The sequence below is a fragment of the Nerophis lumbriciformis genome, linkage group LG04, assembly GCF_033978685.3.
Source record: "Nerophis lumbriciformis linkage group LG04, RoL_Nlum_v2.1, whole genome shotgun sequence".
Lineage (NCBI taxonomy): Eukaryota > Metazoa > Chordata > Actinopteri > Syngnathiformes > Syngnathidae > Nerophis > Nerophis lumbriciformis.
The window spans coordinates 31,964,113-31,986,543 of NC_084551.2; the positions used below are offsets into that span (position 1 = coordinate 31,964,113).

Below are 22,431 nucleotides of genomic sequence, written 5' to 3' on the forward strand. Positions count from 1 at the left end.
TTAATGTGAAATAAAAATGTAATTGGTTTACCTTGACCTATTTGTCACATCATTGGTCTGATGTGATTATGCAAAATGTATTGGCGGCATGTGACACTAAAATCATTAAATTAGCCACGGCATTGTATAAAGTGCATGATTTTAAAAGCATGGGGAAAAAGTAACGGCTTATAGTCCAGAAAATACCCCTCCACTTTAATTTAAAGACAGCATAAGCATTTCAGACGGTTATTAATAAATAGGTTAGTGTTTTTCATACTTACAATTGTTCTCCGTTTAAATCATTTTCTAACATTCCACACTACAAAATAATACAAGTATGAATGTTTTGTGCTGATATGGTATCTGGTCAATATCGGTATCGGCAAATACTTAAGGCTCAATAGTCGATAACGTATCAGAAAGTTAAAATGTTGTATTGGGACACCCACAATGTTTATGTAAGTAAATGGATTTTGTTCCCATCTAAATTGAAAATTTGTAGTCTTTACCTCCTTTCAGGCATTAAGTTCCTACAGCAAAGTCACTGTCAATGAAGGAGCAGGTTGCAAACATTAAATCCTTGGTCAATCTCCATGCTCTCAAACTGCTCTGGTTGTCATCGTAAAGGCAGAGTTTTTAAAAGAACGCTTTGGTACTTTGAGATTTTGCAAGTCTACTTATCGTGGCTCAAGTCAAGTGTGTACTTGTCATGTGCTCAATGTGATTCCCAGAGGAGTGTTTTTTCCGACTGGAGGCTGAAGGAAAAGAATCTGAGTTTTCATCACCGGGCTTCCCCAACGGATACCCCCCGAGTTCTCGCTGTCAGTGGCAAATCAGAGCCTCCGCAACAGACGCCATCTCCGTCAAGTTCCCTTTCTTCTACGTGGAGGACGACTGCTCCGATGACTTTGTGTCCATTTATGATTCTTTGAGTCCAGATGAATCTCAGGCCATCACAGAGTAAGTTACATGGTTCAAGCGCACAAATGAGATGCAAAAAAAACACACAATCTTATATGCTGTATGCTTTTTCCGCATGGCCTCCTCCCGCAGATGAATTATAATTCAAGACATTAAACAGACTATTTATGACTGTAAAACAGCATCGCCAATTTTTTTTAGTCAAGTTTCACTCTGTTGGTCTTAAATGTGTTTTAATAAGGCTCAACATTAGCCTAATGTATTTATTCTTGAAGATCAGACAAGAAATACAGCATTCCCAGAGGGCAATCACACGGAATCACGTTTTATTTGACAAAAGCATTGCACTGGGATTTAGGGATATAAGTTGTTTTGATGTGGGTGGAAAATACGTTCCACTTGAATTCTTTCACTGGATTTCTGAGAGCAGCTTTTTTTTTCCTGTTTGGCCCTGGAGCCTTTAGCGCTGCATTTATTGTTAACATTCGCAAACTTAGTGAGATTGAGTCGGTTTATAAAGACCTTTGCTTTCAAATCTATGAAGGATGCCAACTTTAATCCTGCCACACAGCTGGGTGTAATTGCGCTTTGTCCGTAGGGAACAATGTGATTGCCAACAGGACGAGGCCATTGAATGCGACACTAGCTGTAACTGCAGGCCTTCTCCCTCTCTGAACAAATACAAGTAATGTGTATAATTCACACCGTTTTCACATGGTAGTGAGTGATCAGGTGTATCCAAGGTGACAAGCAGCTTTATGAGAGCCAGGACATAATAGTCTTTAAAGACATTATTTCACACACTCGCACACACACATACACTCCTCGTCAGTATTGGAACTTTTGATAATACTGCGCTTTGCTTGACTTTGAATCTCCTCCAAAGCAATCTCATCTCTCCTTATTTATCTTCCGCCATCTCGCCCCGCGTATTTATTGATTTATTTTCAAATTAAATAATTTCAATCTTGTTTGTTATATTGATGTCGCGAGTGAAACGACTTAAAGCCTAAACGCGAGGCCCTCAACTTGTTTCTCAGCACACCTTTAGCTGTACATAGAAACAGTTCAGTGTACAACAAACAAATTACATAAAGCTTCTCCTAATCATGGCAAACCTAACCAAATATTTTGAACCTTGACATAAACCGAGCATTGTGACCCAGTCATGTGTTCTATTTTGTGTCTGTGTTTAGATTTGTGTGTGTAAAATACAATCTGGGCGTCTGTGTTGCGATTTGTGTGTCTGTGGTTAGATCTGTGTGCGTAAAACAATCTGTGCGTCCACGTTTTACTCTTTGTGAAGGAGGAGCCCTCGATTGGCTGTTTTATGCACGTGACTTTTGTTACACTTCTGCCGTGGCAGATCTGTGCGTGCATGCAGCAATCTTTACGTGTAAAAACAATTGTCTGTTACGTCACCTCATTTGCCTATACTCACCACCGAGAACTAATATACCGATACTGATAGTCCACACAAGACAAATACGTTTTACTTGAAATGTCATGATCATCGAATAATTTGTGCAAATTAACAAAACACAACAATGTAACCAAAATGAGTATAAAAGTAATGTAAAGATTATTTATGATAAAGTTTATGATTTGAAGGTGCAATAAAGTCACATTTAACCCTTTGTTCGCCACATAGACCACATTAGTTTGGGTATAGATGAAAAACGACTAAAAATTTTCAAATCTGGCCTGAAAAAACCCACACAATTTCTGATTTGCAAAACCTTTACTCTGTCTTTAAAATTAATGATTTTTATTTTTAATACAGCTGAATTACTCTGGGATGCAATTTCAGCAGTGTATAACGGGAATGTGTGATATTGTACTAATCAGTCACTGCATTTAAAGACACGTGGGATTGATCAGGTTATTGTGGGTAAAATATTTTCAATACACAACAATTTAAAAGAATGCATTTTTATTTTGCTTTTAAGTAGTGACAATTGTTCATTGAACATGCCATTTTAGAGATTCAGAGATTGTTTTTACACACACATGCACGCGTATACACACACACACTCACACACAAATCTTAACATGGACACAAATTACAACACTAACACGGATATTTGATAACACACAGATTAAGATGCGCATTTGCAAATTGTTATGCTACAATGTTTTTTTTTCATTATTATTTTCCTTTATTTAACCAGCTAAAAAAATAACTGAGATTAAAATCTCTTTTACAAGAGTGACCTGGCCAAGAGGGCAGCAAAAACAGGTTCCATCAATACAGCACTCAGCATCAAGGGTTGGGGGTTAAATCACCAAAAATGATTCCCGGGCGCGGCCACCGCTGCTGCCCACTGCTCCCCTCACCTCCCAGGGGGTGAACAACGGGATGGGTCAAATGCAGAGATCAAAATTTTACCACACCTAGTGTGTGTGACAATCATTGGTACTTTAACTTTAACAAACAGTAGCAATCACACACTATAGTTAAAAGCACAAATTACTTACAACATAAACATAAAACACACATTATGTAAAAACAACAACACAATTTAAAAGCAAGTACAGTGCCCAATAGAAACATATTCTCAATCTCAATGGCCTTAAATTCCCCCAAAGTATTGAGTTTAGGGAGCCTCAGATCCTTTCGTAATTCATTTCATGACCATAAAGCAGCAATTTTGAAGGCTTCTTTTTACAAAGACTTGTTTTGGCTCAAGGGATCACCACACCAAGAATGTCCTGTGACTGCAAACTGTAGTGACAGGAGTCTCTACACATAAAATAACATAAATAAGGGGGAACCAGACCAAGAAGTGATTTATAAATAAAAACCATCCATCGAGAAAATCTGCATACTGATAAAGATGATCAGTTAGTCTTTGCATACAAAGTGCAATGATGGGCAAGGTCTCCACAACCAGTAATAAAACATAAGGCACAGAGATATAAAATATCCACTTTTTTAAATTGTCAGGAGCATTCATAAAAACCATGTCTCCATAATCTAGAAAAAGCATTCAAGTGGTCAGAATCAAGTGTTTTCTAACTTGTAGGGAAAAACAAGACTTGTTTCTAAAGAAGAAATACCAATTTAAACTTTTTCTACGTGAAATTTAAAAGAAGAGCTGTCATCAATAACAATCCCCAAGTACTTAAATGTTACTTTCATATTTTTGACACATTGTCTTCATTGCTTTTCACAGGAAGTGTGGTCATAGGCCTCCTGCCAACCCTCTGGAGGTGGTGTCTTCTGGTAACATCATGCTAATCAACCTGATAACTGACAGTGAGGTCCAGCGACCCGGCTTCCAGGCGGTGTACAAAGCCATCCCCAAATCTGAGGGTAAATAAGCGCATTTTCATGTCCATCTTACCAAAGTTTGGTGTGTATGTGACACATTGTTTTCAGTGATGCACTGTGGCGGTGAGCTCTCTGCAAGCACGGGAGTCTTCACCTCCCCTCTCCATCCCAGCTTCTATCCTCCAGCTGTGGACTGCAAGTGGACCATTAAGGTTTGAAACAATGCCTCCCCCTCCTTTATGTGAATCGGCCTCCTCCTCCTCCATCAGCCTGCCATGAGCGAAACGCTGAGGCAGCATTATAAAAGCCAAGCTGTTCAGTACCTGTTCTATCTTCATCTGTCAGGCTGCTGCGGCAGGAGCTGAGCACCAGCTTGTATGCGTCCGTTTACAAGCATTACAGCTACATGCCTTGTAGGTAGGGTTGTTGACAAATACGCCTGTAATAACCCAATCTGCCTTTGTACGGCAGGTCTCAGCTGGGAAAAAGGTGCGCTTGAGGTTCAACATGTTCCGCATGAAAGAGCCAGGAGTGGACATCCGTCGATGTCACAAAGATTATGTACAGATTATGGACAACAAGTAAGATTGAAAGGGTTTTTGTGTCATTGTGTGTTTTACTTGCAGATTTTAGCTTCCATTGAATATGCAAATAGATCAACACATTTCATCATTAGATACACCTGCTCTATCAAATGGAATGAAAATGGGTCTCTGTAGTGGCTCCATCTCTCCACGCCATATGTGTTTATGTGTGAGTGACAAGAAGAAAAGCTTGAACTGCCACTTGTTTGTTTTTTTGTTTGTATAAATCTATAGACCCCAAACATAAGAAAACTAATTTTTTTCTGCCTTTTCTGCCTCTTGTATTCAGGTTAATGCACTATTTAATGGCTTTTTCCCTTTGCTAATTGGCTACTTCTTTGCAAAGTGACAGTTACTCCTATTTTGGATATTGTATTTAGTGATTTAGTTAAAAATACACAAAACATGCAATAATAAACATGTTGTTCAATTACTGTTTGATGCTGTCACTCAAAACACAACATTGTTGTTTTTTGCACCAGATATTGTGGCGAGCTGTCCTCCTTGGCTGTGACCAGCACCACTAATGTCCTAGAGGTGACGTTCCACTCTGATGAGTCATATACCGACAAAGGTTTCAGTGCTGAATACAGTGCCTACGATCCTGGAAACCGTGAGTAGAATAATTAGATTAGATAGAACTTTATAAATCCCCTGGGAAATTAATGTTCCAATAAGAGCAACATCATATGCTGTATACAGGACACTGGCAATAGCAAAGAGTAATCATGTAATTTATAAAAGAGAATAATAAAATGTGATGAAAATATATGTATACAATGAACCCTTGCTACTTTGCGGTTAACATAGAGCCATATTCTCCCATGTGCCTGAGTGAAAAAAGCTGCGCAGTTGCACGGATTCCTGCCAAACAACATTCTCGCCCTTGACTCAAGTCGGTCACTGTGCGCCTTCATCCAAAATGCGCAACACTTAAATGTGGGCATCCCCTGTCAAATCCAGGTTTGCACGGATTCTGCTCCTACTCGCTTCTGAGTCCACAATAAGTCCAGCACTCCAAGGAGGTGAAACATTATATTGCACTTGAAGTTTGGATGCTGTGTCCAACACGCATAATAAAATTATAAAAAGAGACTTCCAGAGATTTATCAAATTTATTCTGATCGCTTCAGTTGGAGACACCTGGAAACATCCTTTGAGACAAGGATGATTTCAGCTGGAGCAAGAGTCCCTCATTGAACTATGTGCATATGTAATAGAAAATACATGGCCTCTGTTATTGATTTGATGGATGTTTTTGACCATTAGCTTTGACATTCCCACTCGCAAGTACACACACAAAAACACACAAAGACACAAACTCTCTAAGCTTATGCTGACACGTCACTGTTTCGCAAACATTTGTACTAAACAGAACTCTTAACATCACAAATAACACCAAAGTGGTTATAATAAGTGAAACAAAAATTAATTGACAGCGCTACATTCAGCCGGAAGAAGACGTGTTGCGTGTGCATACACACACATCACCATGATGACACGTGTTCACATGACAAGCAATGCCTGAATTGATTCTACTTTTTCAGATTCCAAGTGTTATCTTTCATGGTTTTCAATGACACTCAGAAGTGTTAGTAAAACTTCATGTTCCACAGACAAGAAAAAGGCTTCATGACAAAGTTTGCCCTATTTATAATTAGTCCGACTTCTTTTATGACTAAAAGGGGAACTGCACTTTTTTTTGGAATTTTACCTATCATTCACAATCATTATGGGAAACAAGAAGACGAAAGTTTTTTTTGCATTCTAACATGTAAAAAACATCTCTTTCTCGGTGGCTAACAATGCAGTTAATGAGCGATCAATTCTATCTCTAAATCACTTTAAAAATTCATTCAAAAACCGTCAACAATACTTCATTTACGTTCCGTAACCTGTATAATAACCAAGCTGTAGCAACACTGTTATTGTAAGAGCGAACACTGGGGAAATCTTTTTCTATCGTAGTAACACATCGGCGTGCTTCGGTATTAGCCGTAAAAGCTAACTATGGAAAGAGATAAGCTAGCTTCTACGACAACACAAAGCGCGTTTGAGTTTGTAATGCACATTATTGCCAATGAGCAACAATCTGTACTGATTGAAAAACATGAACAATCATAATACAGTATCTGAAAAGTATTGTTTTGTTTTGTGTACACAGCTAGCTTGACAGTGTAGGTACTGTAGTTGTAATAACAAGCCTGGTGTGCTGTGTGTATCGTGATCGATATAAAATGTGACTCACTCAATGGACAGTTGTGTGTTTGGTCCTGCCAGGCTAAGCAGTCCATTTATGTCAATAGCTTGGCTTTAAGTTCCACATTTACAGCGTCAAAGTCACGCCGGCCTCACTCTCTCGGTTACCGTCTGCTCCAATGCTTTCACCCTTCCTTCATGCTGGCTTCTAAAATCAGCAGTTCATCCTTCGTATGTTCAGCTTCAAAAAGATTAAGCTTGTGAATCCTCATTTGTCCAAAAATAGCCGTTTTCGTTGTCTGTTATCGATTCTGCCATGATTAGAACACACACCTTTGTTTTCGGAAGTAGGAACACACATTTGTTGCTAGAAGTCGGACTTGTGCTGCTATGGAAACAGAAATAAATGCGCTGAAGTGTCTTTCTCGCCATCTCCAGGTTTATGTTGAATGTCAAAGTTGGCCAACGGTTTATGGCAACAACATTCTACTATACAACTGTGAAGCATTATTTATGATGTAGAATTCATTTTTGCTAACTCAGAGGTAATGCAGCAGCTCCTCGGCTCAGTATGTCAATGTTGACCAACTTCTCGGTTTATGGCCACAAACTTCTACTGTACAAGTGAGAGGCATTAATTATCTAGAATTATATTGTATCAACTCAGAGGAGACACAGCAGATCATTGGCTCAATATGTCCATATAGAAGCATGAGCTTGTTAGCCCTCTGTGATCACGGCGCCGCTAAAAATAGTTCCTCTGTGTTAGTGCTTATAGTAGCAATATTGCTAATACTTGGTTAATATTTAGGTCACAAAATGTAAATATCAGAATCAGAATCAGCTTTATTGTCATTACGCAAGGTAACGAGATTGAGGCCATTCCATACAGTGCGATGTGTGCATGCTAGAAAAACAATGTGCAAATATATAAAAATATAAAAAATGTAGAAGTGCAATGAATATGGTGTGAAATGAATATATACATGAAAAAAACAAAAACAGGGTGGTTGGTGGAATGGGTTATTGCACCGAAGAGAAGGCAGTTATGAGGGACAATGGGGCAGTCCGTTCAGGATGGTTATGGCCCTGGGGAAGAAGCTGTTCTTTAGCCTGTTTGTTTTGGTTTTAATGCACCTGTAGCGCTTCCCAGAGGGCAGCAGGTGGAACAGGTCAGAGCCAGGGTGGGTGCTGTCCTTGATGATGGCACTGGCTCTGTTGAGGCAGCGGGAGGTGTAGATGTCCGTCAGAGAGGGGAGAGGGCGGCCGATGATCTTCTGAGCCGTCTTGACCACTCTTTGCAGCCTCTCCCTGTCTGCTGCAGTGCAGCTGCCGTACCATACCGTAATACAGTAGGTCAGCAGGCTCTCGATGGACGAGCGGTAGAAGGTCAGCAGCAGGTCAGGCTTCAGGTTGTACTTCCCGAGGACTCTAAGGAAGTGTAGCCGCTGCTGAGCCTTCTTGATGATTGATGTGGTGTTGACTGTCCAGGAGAAGTCATTAGAGATGTGGACTCCAAGGTACCTGAAGGTGTGGACCCTCTCTACACGCTCGCCGTTGATGTAGAGGGGGACAGGGTCGGTGCTGCTCCTCCTGAAGTCGACGATGATCTCTCTGGTCTTGCTGGTGTTGAGAGCGAGGTTGTTCTCCGAAGACCAGGCCGTCAGCTTCAGGGCCTCCTCTCTGTAGGCAGCCTCGTCACCCCTGGAGATGAGCCCGACCACTGTGGTATCGTCGGCGAACTTGACGGTAAGGTTGTCACTGTGGGCCGGACTGCAGTCATGGGTGTAAAGGCAGTAGAGGAGGGGGCTCAGCACACAGCCCTGTGGGGAGCCGATGCTCAGCGTGCGGGAGGATGAGAGGTGCGGGCCAAGTCTCACATTCTGGGGTCGGTCCGTTAGGAAGTCCCTTATCCAGGCGTTTGTGAGAGGGGGGAGGCCAAGAGTGTCCAGTTTATTGCAGAGTCTGTCCGGGATTATTGTATTGAAGGCAGAGCTATAGTCCACAGAGAGCATCCGGACGTAGCTCTGCTGCTGCTCCAGGTGGTTCAGAGCAGAGTGGAGAGCAACAGCGATGGCGTCCTCTGTGGACCTGTTCGCCCGGTATGGGAACTGGTGGGGGTCGAAGTCTGGAGGGATATGGTCCTTGATGTGCTGGAGAACAAGTCGCTCGAAGCACTTCATGATTACCGGAGTGAGGGCCACTGGTCGGTAATCATTCAGGCTGGTGATGGGAGACTTCTTCGGCACCGGGATTATTGTAGATGACTTCAGGCAGGATGGGATGACTGCCTGAGCCAGGGAGAGGTTGAAGATCCTGGTGAGGGGGGGAGCGAGCTGGTGGGCGCACGTCCTGAGCACCTTTCCAGGTACTCCGTCTGGTCCGGTAGCCTTCTTGGGGTTCACAGCCAGGAGCACTCCTCGTCTGACACTGTGCTCCTGTACAGTGAGTGGAGTGGCGCCGGAGCCCGGTGGGGGCGGGGGCAGGGCTGGAGCAGATGAGTGTCGCTGGGGGGTTTCGAAACGGGCAAAGAAACAGTTAAGCTCCTCTGCCAGTGTCGCACTCTGATCCGCAGTTGTCATATTGCAGCCTCTGAAGTTCGTGATGTCATGAATGCCCCGCCACACCTCCCGTGAGTTTTTGCTGGACAGATGGGACTCTATGCACCTCCTGTGGTCCGCCTTTGCTTTTTTAATCCCTCTCTTCAGGTCGGCTCTAGCAACACTGTACAGTGCCCTGTCCCCTGACCTGAAGGCTGCGTCGCGGGCCCTGAGGAGTGTGCGGACCTGGCTGGTCATCCAGGGTTTCTTGTTGGGGTAAACCCGGATGGTTTTTTCCACAGTCACATTCCCGATGCAGAACTTTATGTAGTCCAGCACCGTTCCTGTGGCTGTCTCCAGCTCCTGTTGTTGGAAGAGGTCCCAGTCTGTGTGTTGGAAGCAGTCCTGAAGTTTGGGGAGTGCATCGTCAGGCCAGGTCATAACAGTCTTTGTGATAGGCCTGGCCTGGCGTCTGATGGGGGTGTAGGTAGGAGAGAGCAGGAGGGAAAGATGGTCTGACTGTCCAAGCTGGGGGAGGGGTGGAGCTCTGTACGCGTGCTTTATGTTGGTATACACGTGGTCCAGGGTGTTCTTGCCCCTTGTAGAACACTTCACGTGCTGGTAGAACTTAGGGAGTACAGTCTTCAGATTGGCCTTATTAAAATCCCCTGCTATGATATGAACACCGTCGGGGTGGGCCCGCTGCTGTTCGTTGACGGTGTTCAGCAGAAGAGAGAGCGCTGTGTTTACTTTGGCGTCCGGTGGAATATACACAGCCGTGATGATAACAACAGACAGCTCTCTCGGGAGAAAAAAAGGCCGACATCTAACAGACATGTACTCCACGTCCGGGCAACAGTGCTGTTCAGTGATTGTCCCGTTGTTGCACCAGTTCTCATGCACGTAGATACAGAGCCCCCCTCCTCTGCTCTTACCGGAGTCCTTAGTTCTGTCCCGGCGGAGCAGAGTGCGTCCGGCTAGCTGCATGCTAGCATCGGGTATTTCCGGGTGAAGCCAGGTTTCGGTGATAATCATAGCACAACAGTCCCGAACATAGCGGTTTCCAGCAAGTTGTAACTCCAGGTCGTCCATCTTCTGTACAAGGGATCTGGCATTAGAGAGGAACAGGCTCGGTAGAGGTGGCTTGTGGGGTTGTTTCCTAAGCCTGAGCAAGACGCCGGACCTGCGGCCACGCTTCTGCTTCCTCTCCCTCCTCCGTCTGCGCCGTCTCCCAGACCCGACAACAAACCACGGAGAGCCCTGTGCTCTCGCTATGTCATCTGGGATGTTGTGCTCGTGGTGAAAGTCGCTCGAAACAGATATCTGGTGCGAGTTACCGATATCCAAGAGTGACTGGCGGGTGTACCGGGTGTTTGCAGTACAGGTGGTGCACAAAAGGAAAAAAAACATGAAGAAAAGAAGGAAGAAAGAGCACTGAAATGGAGAGCCGTAAGCCGCTGCGTCTGTGCGCGCCGCCATCTTGGATTTTTTTTTTTTTTTTTTTAAATAGAGTATTGATAGCAATTATTTAATGTTTTTTAGAGGGCTTCATGGGCACAGTAGATTAATGCCATTTGCTGCATTGTTAGCCACCTCGTACCTCGCCGTATTTGATTAATTAGAATGCATTACAAAAAAAACATACGTATTTTGATTTTACACTGTGATTGTGAATGATAGACAAAATTTGAAAAAAAAAGTGCAGTTCCCCTTGAATCACTTGGGCTTCACTTTCACAGGGTGGGTGTGACCGGAGGCTGGATGGCATAACAAATAAATGAAATAAAAAAAAACACAAAAGTGCAAACAGCTCCTCTCTGAGCTGCCACCGTGGTAGAGGAGTTTGCATGTCCCAATGATCCTAGGAGCTATGTTGTCCGGGGGCTTTATGCCCCCTGGTAGAGTCTCCCAAGACAAACTGGTCCTAGGTGAGGGATCAGACAAAGAGCAGCTCGAAGACCTCTATTAAAAATACAAACGAAGGACCCAGATTTCCTTCGCCCGGACGCGGGTCACCGTGGCCCCCCTCTGGAGCCAGGCCTGGAGGTGGGGCACGATGGCGAGCGCCTGGTGGCCGGGCCTGTCCCCATGGGACCCGGCCGGGCACAGCCCGAAGAGGCAACGTGGGTCCCCCCTCCAATGGTCTCACCACCCATAGCAGGGGCCATAGAGGTCGGGTGCAATGTGAGCTGGGCGGGGGCCGAAGGCAGGGCACTTGGCGGTCCGATCCTCGGCTACGTAAGTTAGCTCTTGGGACGTGGAACGTCACCTCGCTGGGGGGGAAGAAGCCTGAGCTAGTGCGCGAGGTGGAGAAGTTCCGGCTCGATATAGTCGGACTCACTTCGACGCACAGCAAGGGCTCTGGAACCAGTTCTCTTGAGAGGGGCTGTTCCACTCTGGCGTTGCCAGCAGTGAGAAGCGACGGGCTGGGGTGGAAATTCTTGTTGCCCCCCGGTTCAAAGCCTGCACGTTGGAGTTCAACCGAGTGGACGAGAGGGTAGCTTCCCTCCGCCTTCGGGTGGGGGGAAGGGTCCTGACTGTTGTTTGCGTTTACGCGCCAAACGGCAGCTCACAGTACCCACCTTTTTTTGATTCACTCGCGAGAGCACTAGAGAGTGCTCCCCCGGGTGATTCCCTCGTTCTCCTGGGGGACTTCAACGCTCATATTGGCAACGACAGTGAAACCTGGAGAGGCGTGATTGGGAAGAATAGCCGCCCGGATCTGAACCGGGGTGGTGTTTTGTTATTGGACTTACGTGGTCGTCACAGATTGTCCATAACAAACACCATGTTCAAACATAAGGGTGTCCATATTGCACTTGGCACCATGACACCCTAGGCCGCAGTTCCATGATCGACTTTGTAGTTGTGTCATCGGATTTGCGGTCTCATGTTTTGAACACTCGGGTGAAGAGAGGGGCGGAGCTTTCTACCGATCACCACCTGGTGGTGAGTTGGCTGCGATGGTGGGGGAGGATGCCGGACAGACCTGGCAGGCCCAAAAGCATTGTGATGGTCTGCTGGAACGTCTAGCAGAGTCTCCTGTCAGAGAGAGTTTCAATTCCCGCCTCCGGAAGAACTTTGAACATGTCACGAGGGAGGCGCTGGACATGGAGTCCGAGTGGACGATGTTCCGTAACTCTGTTGTCAAGGCGGATGATTAGAGCTGTGGCCGCAAGGTGGTTGGTGCCTGTGGTGGCGGTAATCCTAGAACCCGCTGGTGTCAGCGGTGAGGGATGCCGTCAAGCTGAAGAAAGAGTCCTATTGGGTTATTTTGGCTCATAGGACTCCGGAGGAAGCAGACAGGTACCGACAGGCCAAGCAGTGTGCGGCTTCAGCGGTCGCGGAGGCAAAAACTCGGACATGGGAGGAGTTCGGGGAACCTATGGAAAACGACTTCGAGATGGCTTCGAAGCGATTCTGGACCGCCAACCGCCGCCTCAGGAAGGGGAAGCAGTGCAATGTCACACCGTGTATGGTAGGGATGGTGTTCTGCTGACCTCGACTGCGGATGTTGTGGATCAATGAAGGGAATACTTCGAAGACCTCCTCTATCCTATCAACATGTCTTCCTATGAGGAAGCAGGGCCTGGGGAATCTGTGGTGGGCTCTCCTATTTCTGGGGCTGAGGTTACCGAGGTAGTTAAAAAGTTCCTCGGTGGCAAGGCCCCGTGTGTGGATGAGAGCCGCCCGGAGTTCCTTAAGGCTCTGGATGCTGTGGGGCTGTCTTGGTTGACAAGACTCTGCAACATTGCGTGGACATTGGGGGTCGTACCTCTGGATTGGCAGACCGGGGTGGTGGTTCCTCTCTTTAAGAAGGGGAACCGGAGGGTGTGTTCTAACTATCGTGGGATCACACTCCTCAGCCTTCCCGGTAAGGTCTATTCAGGTGTACTGGAAAGGAGGCTACGCCGGATAGTCGAACCTCAGATTCAGGAGGAACAGTGTGATTTTTTTTTTGTCCTGGTCGTGGAACTGTGGACTAGCTCTATACTCTCGGCAGGGTCCTTGAGGGTGCATGGGAGTTTGCCCAACCAGTCTACATGTGCTTTGTGGACTTGGAGAAGATATTCGACCGTGTACCCCGGGAAGTCTTGTGAGGAGTGCTCAGAGAGTATGGGGTAACAGACTGTCTGATTGTGGCGGTCCGCTCCCTGTAAGATCAGTGTCAGAGCTTGGTCCGCATTGCCGGCAGTAAGTCGGACCCGTTTCCAGAGAGGGTTGGACTCCGCCAAGGCTGCCCTTTGTCACCGATTCTGTTCATAACTTTTATGGACAGAATTTCTTGGCACAGTCAAGGCGTTGAGGGGATCTGGTTTGGTGGCTGCAGGATTAAGTCTCTGCTTTTTGCAGATGATGTGGTCCTGATGGCTTCATCTGGCCAAGATCTTCAGCTCTCACTGGATCGGTTCGCAGCCGAGTGTGAAGCGACTGGGATGGGGATCGGCACCTCCAAGTCCGAGTACATGTTTCTCGCCCTGAAAAGGGTGGAGTGCCATATCCGGGTTGGGGAGGAGATCTTTCCCCAAGTGGAGGAGTTGAAGTACCTCGGAGTCTTGTTCACGAGTGAGGGAAGAGTGGATCGTGAGATCGACAGGCGGATCGGTGCGGCGTTTTCAGTAATGCGGACACTGGTTCGATCTGTTGTGGTGAAGAAGGAGCTGAGCCGGAAGGCAAAGCTCTCAATTTACCGGTCAATCTACGTTCCCATCCTCACCTATGGTCATGAGCTTTGGGTTATGACCGAAAGGACAAGATCACGGGTACAAGCGGCCGAAATGAGTTTCCTCCGCCGGGTGGCGGGGCTCTCCCTTAGAGATGGGGTGAGAAGCTATGTCATCCGGGAGGAGCTCAAAGTAAAGCCGCTGCTCCTCCAGATCGAGAGGAGCCAGATGAGGTGGTTCGGGCATCTGGTCAGGATGCCACCCGAACGCCTCCCTAGGGAGGTGTTTCGGGCACGTCCGACCGGTAGGAGGCCACGGGAAAGACCCATGACACGTTGGGAAGACTATGTCCCCCGGCTGGCCTGGGAACACCTTGGGATCCCCCGGGAGGAGCTGGACAAAGTGGCTGGGGAGAGGGACGTCTGGGCTTCCCTGCTGCTGCCCCCGCAACCTGACCTCGGATAAGCGGAAGAAGATGGATGGATGAATGAATGGATGGAAGTCCAAACAGGAGACTAGGGCCCATACTACGGTCCTAGTGCATTGTGTGTTTTAAAGTCCCATTAACTACATTGAGATTTGAGTACCCCATCTTCCATCTTTATGAGGAGTTCTATAGTTTGAGGGCACAAGGAACAAAATAGTTTTTGAAGTACAGTCTACTCTATTTAGAGTTGGAGCAAAAGTCTGAGGTGCTGCTTACTGTTCACACTGGGCTCTGTCTGTGAGGTTACGGAAGATCCAGATTGTTCTGAATTATCCTGGGTTGTATGGTGTTGCAGAGCATTTAGTAAGCCTGGAAATCATCGTCAAGGTATGAGAGGGCCTGGTGAATGAGATAGAGGATGGCTTTGTCCACATTAATTTTGCCTGGTAGACAAACTGCAGAGGTTCCTGTGCATGTTGCACTTAAGGATGTGCCTTGAGTGACAAGATAAAAATGTCAGATGGATGAATGGTTTCAGTTAGACAGGCTGTGATTAGAAGGTAACAGTGTGGTGGCTGTTCGACTGGCGTTCAATGATAGAGGATACATTTGAACAGGACTAATCAGAATGCAAAGCTCAGTTATTTGTTTCATTTATGTTTGCCAGTGTCACTCAGGAGCACTCCACTCTGGAAGCTCTTGATGTTATCTCTATAAATGGATATATAAATGCACTGATCAACAAGATGGTAGATGGCAGTGTGACATCTAAAAACATACTGTGCCACTTCATTTCATTTAAGCTGTCATACTCTTATTTTTTGTATTTTTTTATTTTCTCCTTCTGCCTTTAGCTTGCCCCAACATGTTTGCCTGCGGTTCTGGCATTTGCATCTCCAAAGATCTTGCGTGTGATGGCTGGAACGACTGTGGCGATATGAGCGATGAAAAGAACTGCAGTAAGTCCCCTCAATGAAATAGCCCTTGTCTTCCCTGTGTATTTTTTCATTGCTTGGCATACATTGTTTTAGATTGAACTTGTAGGCTGCTTAGCCTGTGTGTTTTATTTTGGTCAGATGCTGTCATGTCATTTGTACCAAAAAGTCTGGGGACATGTGACCATTGATTCTACTAAGTAACAATGGAATGAAATAACCACTTCTATTCCAAAGCATGCACAGCTTTGGTTTCCATTCCGAGTCAAAGATCGTCTCTATGACAGTGCTTTAGTGTTTTAAAAATCTGCTGCAAAAATGTGAGTCAAGTTTTTTTAACTGAACTCACAGGCCACCAGAAGTAAACAAGCTACATCACCTTATATAAATCACATTACAAAAAAAAAAGAGAGGAGCTGAAATTGAACACTACTAGCATAACTAAAGATGGTGAACAAAAGGATACTGACTGCATCTGAATTAAACAAGCTACACCAACATCTTACATAAATCAGATTACAAAAATAAATGTTTAACTGCCAAAAAGCAGTGCCTTGAGGAACACCTTTGTTATGTAAATCACAAGTTTGGACCCCAGTGCTCTCTTTGCTAGCAAGGTTAAAATCTTACTGCAAAAATCTGCCAATGTGTTTACAGTGATCCAAGTTCCTCTATACAACAGGAGCACTCCAGTCTTTTTAGGAATTTGCTGCAAAAATGTTTGTCTCCCAAGTTTTAAATTAAACTCAGGGGCCGAATTTGGTTCCGGGGCCGCCAGTTGAACAACACGGCTGTGCACTGACTTATTTTATTTCCGTGGCTGTTTGTGTCGTGATACTACCTCAAATGTGTATGTTGAACCATTTCTGTCTTGAGCTCTAAGCATAGTTGATAATCATTGCAAGATTGAAACATGGCTTCTCTTTCACCTCAGAGTGCGACAAAGACCAGTTTGGTTGTCGTAACGGTCTGTGCAAACCTAGAATGTGGGTGTGCGATCGCGTTAACGACTGTGGCGACAACACTGACGAGGAAAGTTGCAGTAAGTCAGTCCAACTGATGAAACATATGTATTTTTTCCACCACACCATCTTCATTTTTTTGGCTGTTCAATTTGATGTTCCGTCGCCCGCAGGTTGTGAAGAGAACGAGTGGCGCTGTGGGAATGGTGTGTGTCTGCCTCAGGACGTTGTGTGCGACACAAAGATAGATTGCGAGGATGGCAGCGACGAGGCCTCGTGTGAAACCTGTAAGTGCTGCCGCTTAATCTCTTGCAAATCAAGTTGTGTGTTGTAAAATCCACAGCAGAGTGATTTCATAAGAATGTTCCACGAGCTGCTATGTGCTTCATCCACTGTGTGGTGCAGGTTTAGGCTTTACCAATCTGCTAATGTCACCCTTCAATGTTTTTTTCTTACAGTGAACATTCTCTTGTTTACTTTTTAAATCAATTTACCTTTTTTGCTCCATCGTTTACACACACCCAGAGTTTCCCTTATTTGTACTTCTGTGAATAAAGAGGGATATTAAAGCTGGAGCCAAATCAATAATCCTAATCAATGCAATCTCTTCAATCACAATGCATTGTGTATTCAAGGCTCACTTTGCAGTCCCACTGATTGCATAGTGTTGTTTTGCTTTGAGCTAGCGGTCGATGTGCTTTGATTTGGGCTTCATTTGCTTGTACCCACCCCACCACTGTAGCACCGGGTATCTGCTCTGACTTCAGCTTCAAGTGTAAGAGCGGCGACTGTGTCAACAAGGTCAACGCCGAATGTGACCGCGTCAAAGACTGCTCTGATAACTCGGACGAGGACAGCTGCAGTAAGTAGTAGTTTGGATCTTCCTTATCTTGTCCCCTTTGCTGGATTCTTTGTATTGAGCTGAATATTCCTTTAATCTCCCCATTGTCATTTAAAGAACATTATGAAACATATCTGTATTGAGCTGTTCATCTGGCTGTCTGTTCTTGGGGAAAAAAAGCCTGAGGGCTGCCAAATGGGTTTTTTTGAAAGCTGCTCTTGTTATAATCAGCTTCAGCCTTAGGGTGTGGCTGTTTTTATATTTTGATCATTCTACATTTATTGATGTTCCAAATAGTCTCGATAACATCTTAGCTGCTTCAGGTCTTTTTATTTCTATTATTCAGCAGTCTTACACTGTGCTCACATTGCTAGATTGCGGCACTCGACCATACAAGCTGAATCGGATCGTCGGAGGCCAGAATGCCGAATTCGGAGAATGGCCTTGGCAGGTCAGCCTGCACTTCATGACGTATGGGCACGTTTGTGGGGCTTCCATCCTGTCCGAGAAGTGGATTCTTTCAGCTGCTCACTGCTTTGTCACCCACGACCCAGCGTGAGTCATATAGTGTTTATACAAGTACACACACACATGCCATATATGTATAGACATATAAACACAGAGGGAATATCTTGTGCATACTGTTATTGTGCTGTGCATTTTATTATTCATCCCGTGTTTGACATTTTATCAGATTTCATCATGCCATATTCTTGCAAAAAAGACTTGAACTATGCACACAGCAGAGGACAAATTATAAACATTTCAAAGTCTGAAAAAGAGCCCCTGATGATACAGTTAATTCAGAAAAACCTTGGGGGGGCAGGGGGTGCTTAAATTTACATCTCATTTTGTAGAAGGACTGAGCTGCACTCATCGGGGTGGCCTGTAGGTGGAGCACTCAGCATGCTGTTGAACACAGCATGCTTCACTGTATTCAAGCCAAAAGGTGATCACGTTTCATAGATTCAAAACAAATATTGACTTCTCCTGAAGAAAACACTATAACACGATTATTTAACTACAAATATGAATCACATACTTCCTTATTCTGTTTTATTACATACAATTGTTTGAGCAAAACAAAGTCAATTGTATACAATGTCTATTACTCATTGAAATCACTTGCCCTCAAAAGTCCTTCTGTGACGAATCCTTGGATTTGTAAACATGAACAAACATTTTATTTTGAGAAAATAAAGATATAGATCCAAACGCTAGTATCGACCCTATACTGATGCCATCTTTGGTATCAACACCACCAATTTATGGATGGATCCCCCTCCTCTTGTGTGTTGTGTACTGACTGTTACAATGCTGACACACCAACAGTTATTATATTATTATTTCTTGACTTTTATTAATCTACATTATAATTTCCTGTTAATAACTGCTTACTTTATGCTGTAACGTGGTTCCATCTACACTTCTTAAACTTTACTAAGCACTAATCTTTTCTATTGTTTCAAGCTAGCTTAGATACTATAAAAAGTAGTTTAGTTGCTGTTGTAAAGATAGGTAATATTAACTTAGGGGACAATGTGTATGGAGACACACTAATAGCTGCCAAAAATAAATATATAATTAGCCAGAAGTGATCTGCATTTATGATTGGCATTAGAAAGAATTAACCGGCAATGGCGATTATGTACTTTGTCACATCCCTACTTTATTCAAGTCATTCATTTTCTACTGCTTGTCCTGTTAATGGTTGTGGATGAGTCGTGGCTGAGGCCATTTGACTTTAGTGGGTACCTCCTGAACTTTTAACCAGTTAAATCACAGCACACACAAATATTACATTACAAATTACATTCACAATGATGGATAATGACAATGATGAGTACAATTTGCCTAAAATGTTTATTTTTGTAATGTTACTTTGAACCCAGTATTAGGGATGCAAATCTTACAACAACTCACAGTTCAATTATTATCCGATTGTTAGGCTAGTCACATTTCGATCCTGGACACGACTCTCGTTTTGCAATCATTACTTTTAGTAATAAAGGTGCCAATTCCAGGATTAACGACATTGCTTTATATCATCCATCCATCTTCTACCGCTTATTCCCTTTGGGGTCGTGGGGGGCGCTGGAGCCTACTTCAGCTACAATCGGGCGGAAGGCGGGGTACACCCTGGACAAGTCGCCACCTCATCACAGGGCCAACACAGATAGACGGACAACATTCACACTCACATTCACACACTAGGGCCAATTTTAGTGTTGCCAATCAACCTATCCCCAGATGCATGTCTTTGGATCAGTGTTTCTTAAACTGTGGTACTCTATCGCTAGTGGTACGCATGCTTCATCTAGTAGTATGCCAAATAATCACTTAATTAAATATATAGATGGATACTACTTGATTCCTTCAGGAGAGTTCCCTCAGGAAAATCAAAATTCCAGCAGCAGTGTACAAAATTGATCGAATTTAAAAAGTAAAAAGTAAATAATGGGAGGATAAATGGAAACAAAATAGAAAATTTAAACAGTGTTACTGTTCAAACTGTGTGTAATGTAATAGTGGCCTATAATACTAAATATACAGTACTTGTTAAATAAAACCTCTGTCTAGTTTTTAATGAATATTTAGGCCAACTATGCTACTGCATTTTAGTGTTGGTCATTACGGTGGTACTTGGAGAGCCGAGTGTTTTCAGAGGTGGTACTTGGTGGAAAAAAGTTTGGGAACTCCAGGTTTATATGCAAAACAAATAGCTCTGAATTTGTTGTTAAAGTTAAAGTACCAATGATTGTCACACACACACTAGGTGTGGCAAAATTATTCTCTGCATTTGACCCATCACCCTTGATCACTTTAAATGGGCCCTTTAATTCGAAATCATATTTTCTTACCTATTGATACCTGTTTTTTGTATTTGGGATCTGCATAAGTCACAAAATGTTGAAATCCAAAGAATGGAGACGTTGCGGAGTATTTTATCAAATAATCTTGCCTTCTTTCATACAAACCCTGTTTCCATATGAGTTGGGAAATTGTGTTAGATGTAAATATAAACGGAATACAATGATTTGCAAATCATTTTCAACCCATATTCAGTTGAATATGCTACAAAGACAACATATTTGATGTTCAAACTGATAAAAAAATTTTTTTTTTGCAAATAATCATTAGCTTTTGAATTTGATGCCAGCAACACGTGACAAAGAAGTTGGGAAAGGTGGCAATAAATACTGATAAAGTTGAGGAATCCTCATCAAACACTTATTTGGAACATCCCACAGGTTGTGCAGGATAATTGGGAACAGGTGGGTGCCATGATTGGGTATAAAAACAGCTTCCCAAAAAATGCTCAGTCTTTCACAAGAAAGGATGGGGCGAGGTACACCCCTCTGTCCACAACTGCGTGAGCAAATAGTCAAACAGTTTAAGAACAAGGTTTCTCAAAGTGCAATTGCAAGAAATTTAGGGATTTCAACATCTACGGTCCATAATATTATCAAAAGGTTCAGAGAATCTGGAGAAATCACTCCACGTAAGCGGCATGGCCGGAAACCAACATTGAATGAACGTGACCTTCGATCCCTCAGACGGCACTGTATCAAAAACCGACATCAATCTCTAAAGGATATCACCACATGGGCTCAGGAACACTTCAGAAAACCACTGTCACTAAATACAGTTTGTCGCTACATCTGTAAGTGCAAGTTAAAGCTTTACTATGCAAAGCGAAAGCCATTTATCAACAACATCCAGAAACGCCGCCGGCTTCTCTGGGCCCGAGATCATCTAAAATGGACTGATGCAAAGTGGAAAAGTGTTCTGTGGTCTGACGAGTCCACGTTTCAAATTGTTTTTGGAAATATTCGACATTGTCATCCGGACCAAAGGGGAAGCGAACCATCCAGACTGTTATCGACGCAAACTTCAGAAGCCAGCAATGGTGATGGTATGGAGGTGCATTAGTGCCCGAGGCATGGGTAACTTACACATCTGTGAAGGCACCATTAATGCTGAAAGGTACATACAGGTTTTGGAACAACATATGCTGCCATCAAAGCGACCGTCTTTTTCATGGACGCCCCTGCTTATTTCAGCAAGACAATGCCAAGCCACATTCAGCACGTGGTACAACAGTGTGGCTTTGTAAAAAAAGAGGGCGGGTACTTTCCTGGCCTGCCTGCAGTCCAGACCTGTCTCCCATTGAAAATGTGTGGCGCATTATGAAGCGTAAAATACGACAGCGGAGACCCCGGACTGTTGAACGACTGAAGCTCTACGTAAAACAAGAATGGGAAATAATTCCACTTTCAAAGCTTCAACAATTAGTTTCCTCAGTTCCCAATCATTTATTGAGTGTTGTTAAAAGAAAAGGTGATGTAACACAGTGGTGAACATGCCCTTTCCCAACTACTTTGGCACGTGTTGCAGCCATGAAATTCTAAGTTAATTATTATTTGCAAAAAATAATTAAGTTTGAGTTTGAACATCAAATATCTTGTCTTTGTAGAGCATTCAATTGAATATGGGTTGAAAAGGATTTGCAAATCATTGTATTCCGTTTATATTTACATCTAACACAATTTCCCAACTCATATGGAAACGGGGTTTGTACTTCCCGGAAACAAGCCGCTTGGAATTTGCACAACCTGTGACGTTTTTCGCAGAGATGATGTCACCGCATTATCTATAAATGGTATACATTTACACAAACTACTTTGCGCGAGTCTGCCATTGTAGCCCAATGTTGTTATCAATTAGCTCCTCCTTTTTCTCTACCCTCTTGTTGTGGGGCAGACTGGTTCGTACATGCACATGCATCCTCCGCTGTTGCCATTTCTAATTTAAAATGAACGTATAGTTGTAATTTATCTGTCAGTAGACTCTATGGAAGTGCTAAAAACTACAACATGGCTTACGGGGAGAAGACACACTTAAAGTGGACGGACGCAAATGAGACCAGCCCACAAAATGGTATATCCTTAACCCTACTGTTGTCCTCGAGTCATTTTGACACGCCACTTTGTTAAAAACCAAAAAAAAAATCCCCTAAACGATATTTGTTTTACTTGAAATTTTATGACTTTTCCTAGATTGGCACCAACAGTAGAAAAAGTGAAATGTTGCTTTTATTC

The 22,431-nt window shown here is 44.0% G+C and overlaps 1 protein-coding gene across 3 annotated transcripts in view; it reads left to right on the forward strand.

Annotated features, from left to right (window-relative positions):
- st14 (ST14 transmembrane serine protease matriptase) overlaps positions 1 to 22,431 on the forward strand; it is an 83,064-nt gene that overhangs the window by 44,731 nt on the left and 15,902 nt on the right. For all 3 annotated transcript variants that reach the window (XM_061952653.1, XM_061952662.1, XM_061952645.1), the window contains 10 exons: positions 714 to 942; positions 4,080 to 4,219; positions 4,286 to 4,389; positions 4,649 to 4,758; positions 5,244 to 5,374; positions 15,446 to 15,550; positions 16,461 to 16,568; positions 16,662 to 16,775; positions 17,231 to 17,350; positions 17,704 to 17,884. In XM_061952653.1, coding sequence (XP_061808637.1) covers positions 714 to 942; positions 4,080 to 4,219; positions 4,286 to 4,389; positions 4,649 to 4,758; positions 5,244 to 5,374; positions 15,446 to 15,550; positions 16,461 to 16,568; positions 16,662 to 16,775; positions 17,231 to 17,350; positions 17,704 to 17,884 — 1,342 coding nt within the window. The remainder of the gene's footprint in view (positions 1 to 713; positions 943 to 4,079; positions 4,220 to 4,285; positions 4,390 to 4,648; positions 4,759 to 5,243; positions 5,375 to 15,445; positions 15,551 to 16,460; positions 16,569 to 16,661; positions 16,776 to 17,230; positions 17,351 to 17,703; positions 17,885 to 22,431) is intronic.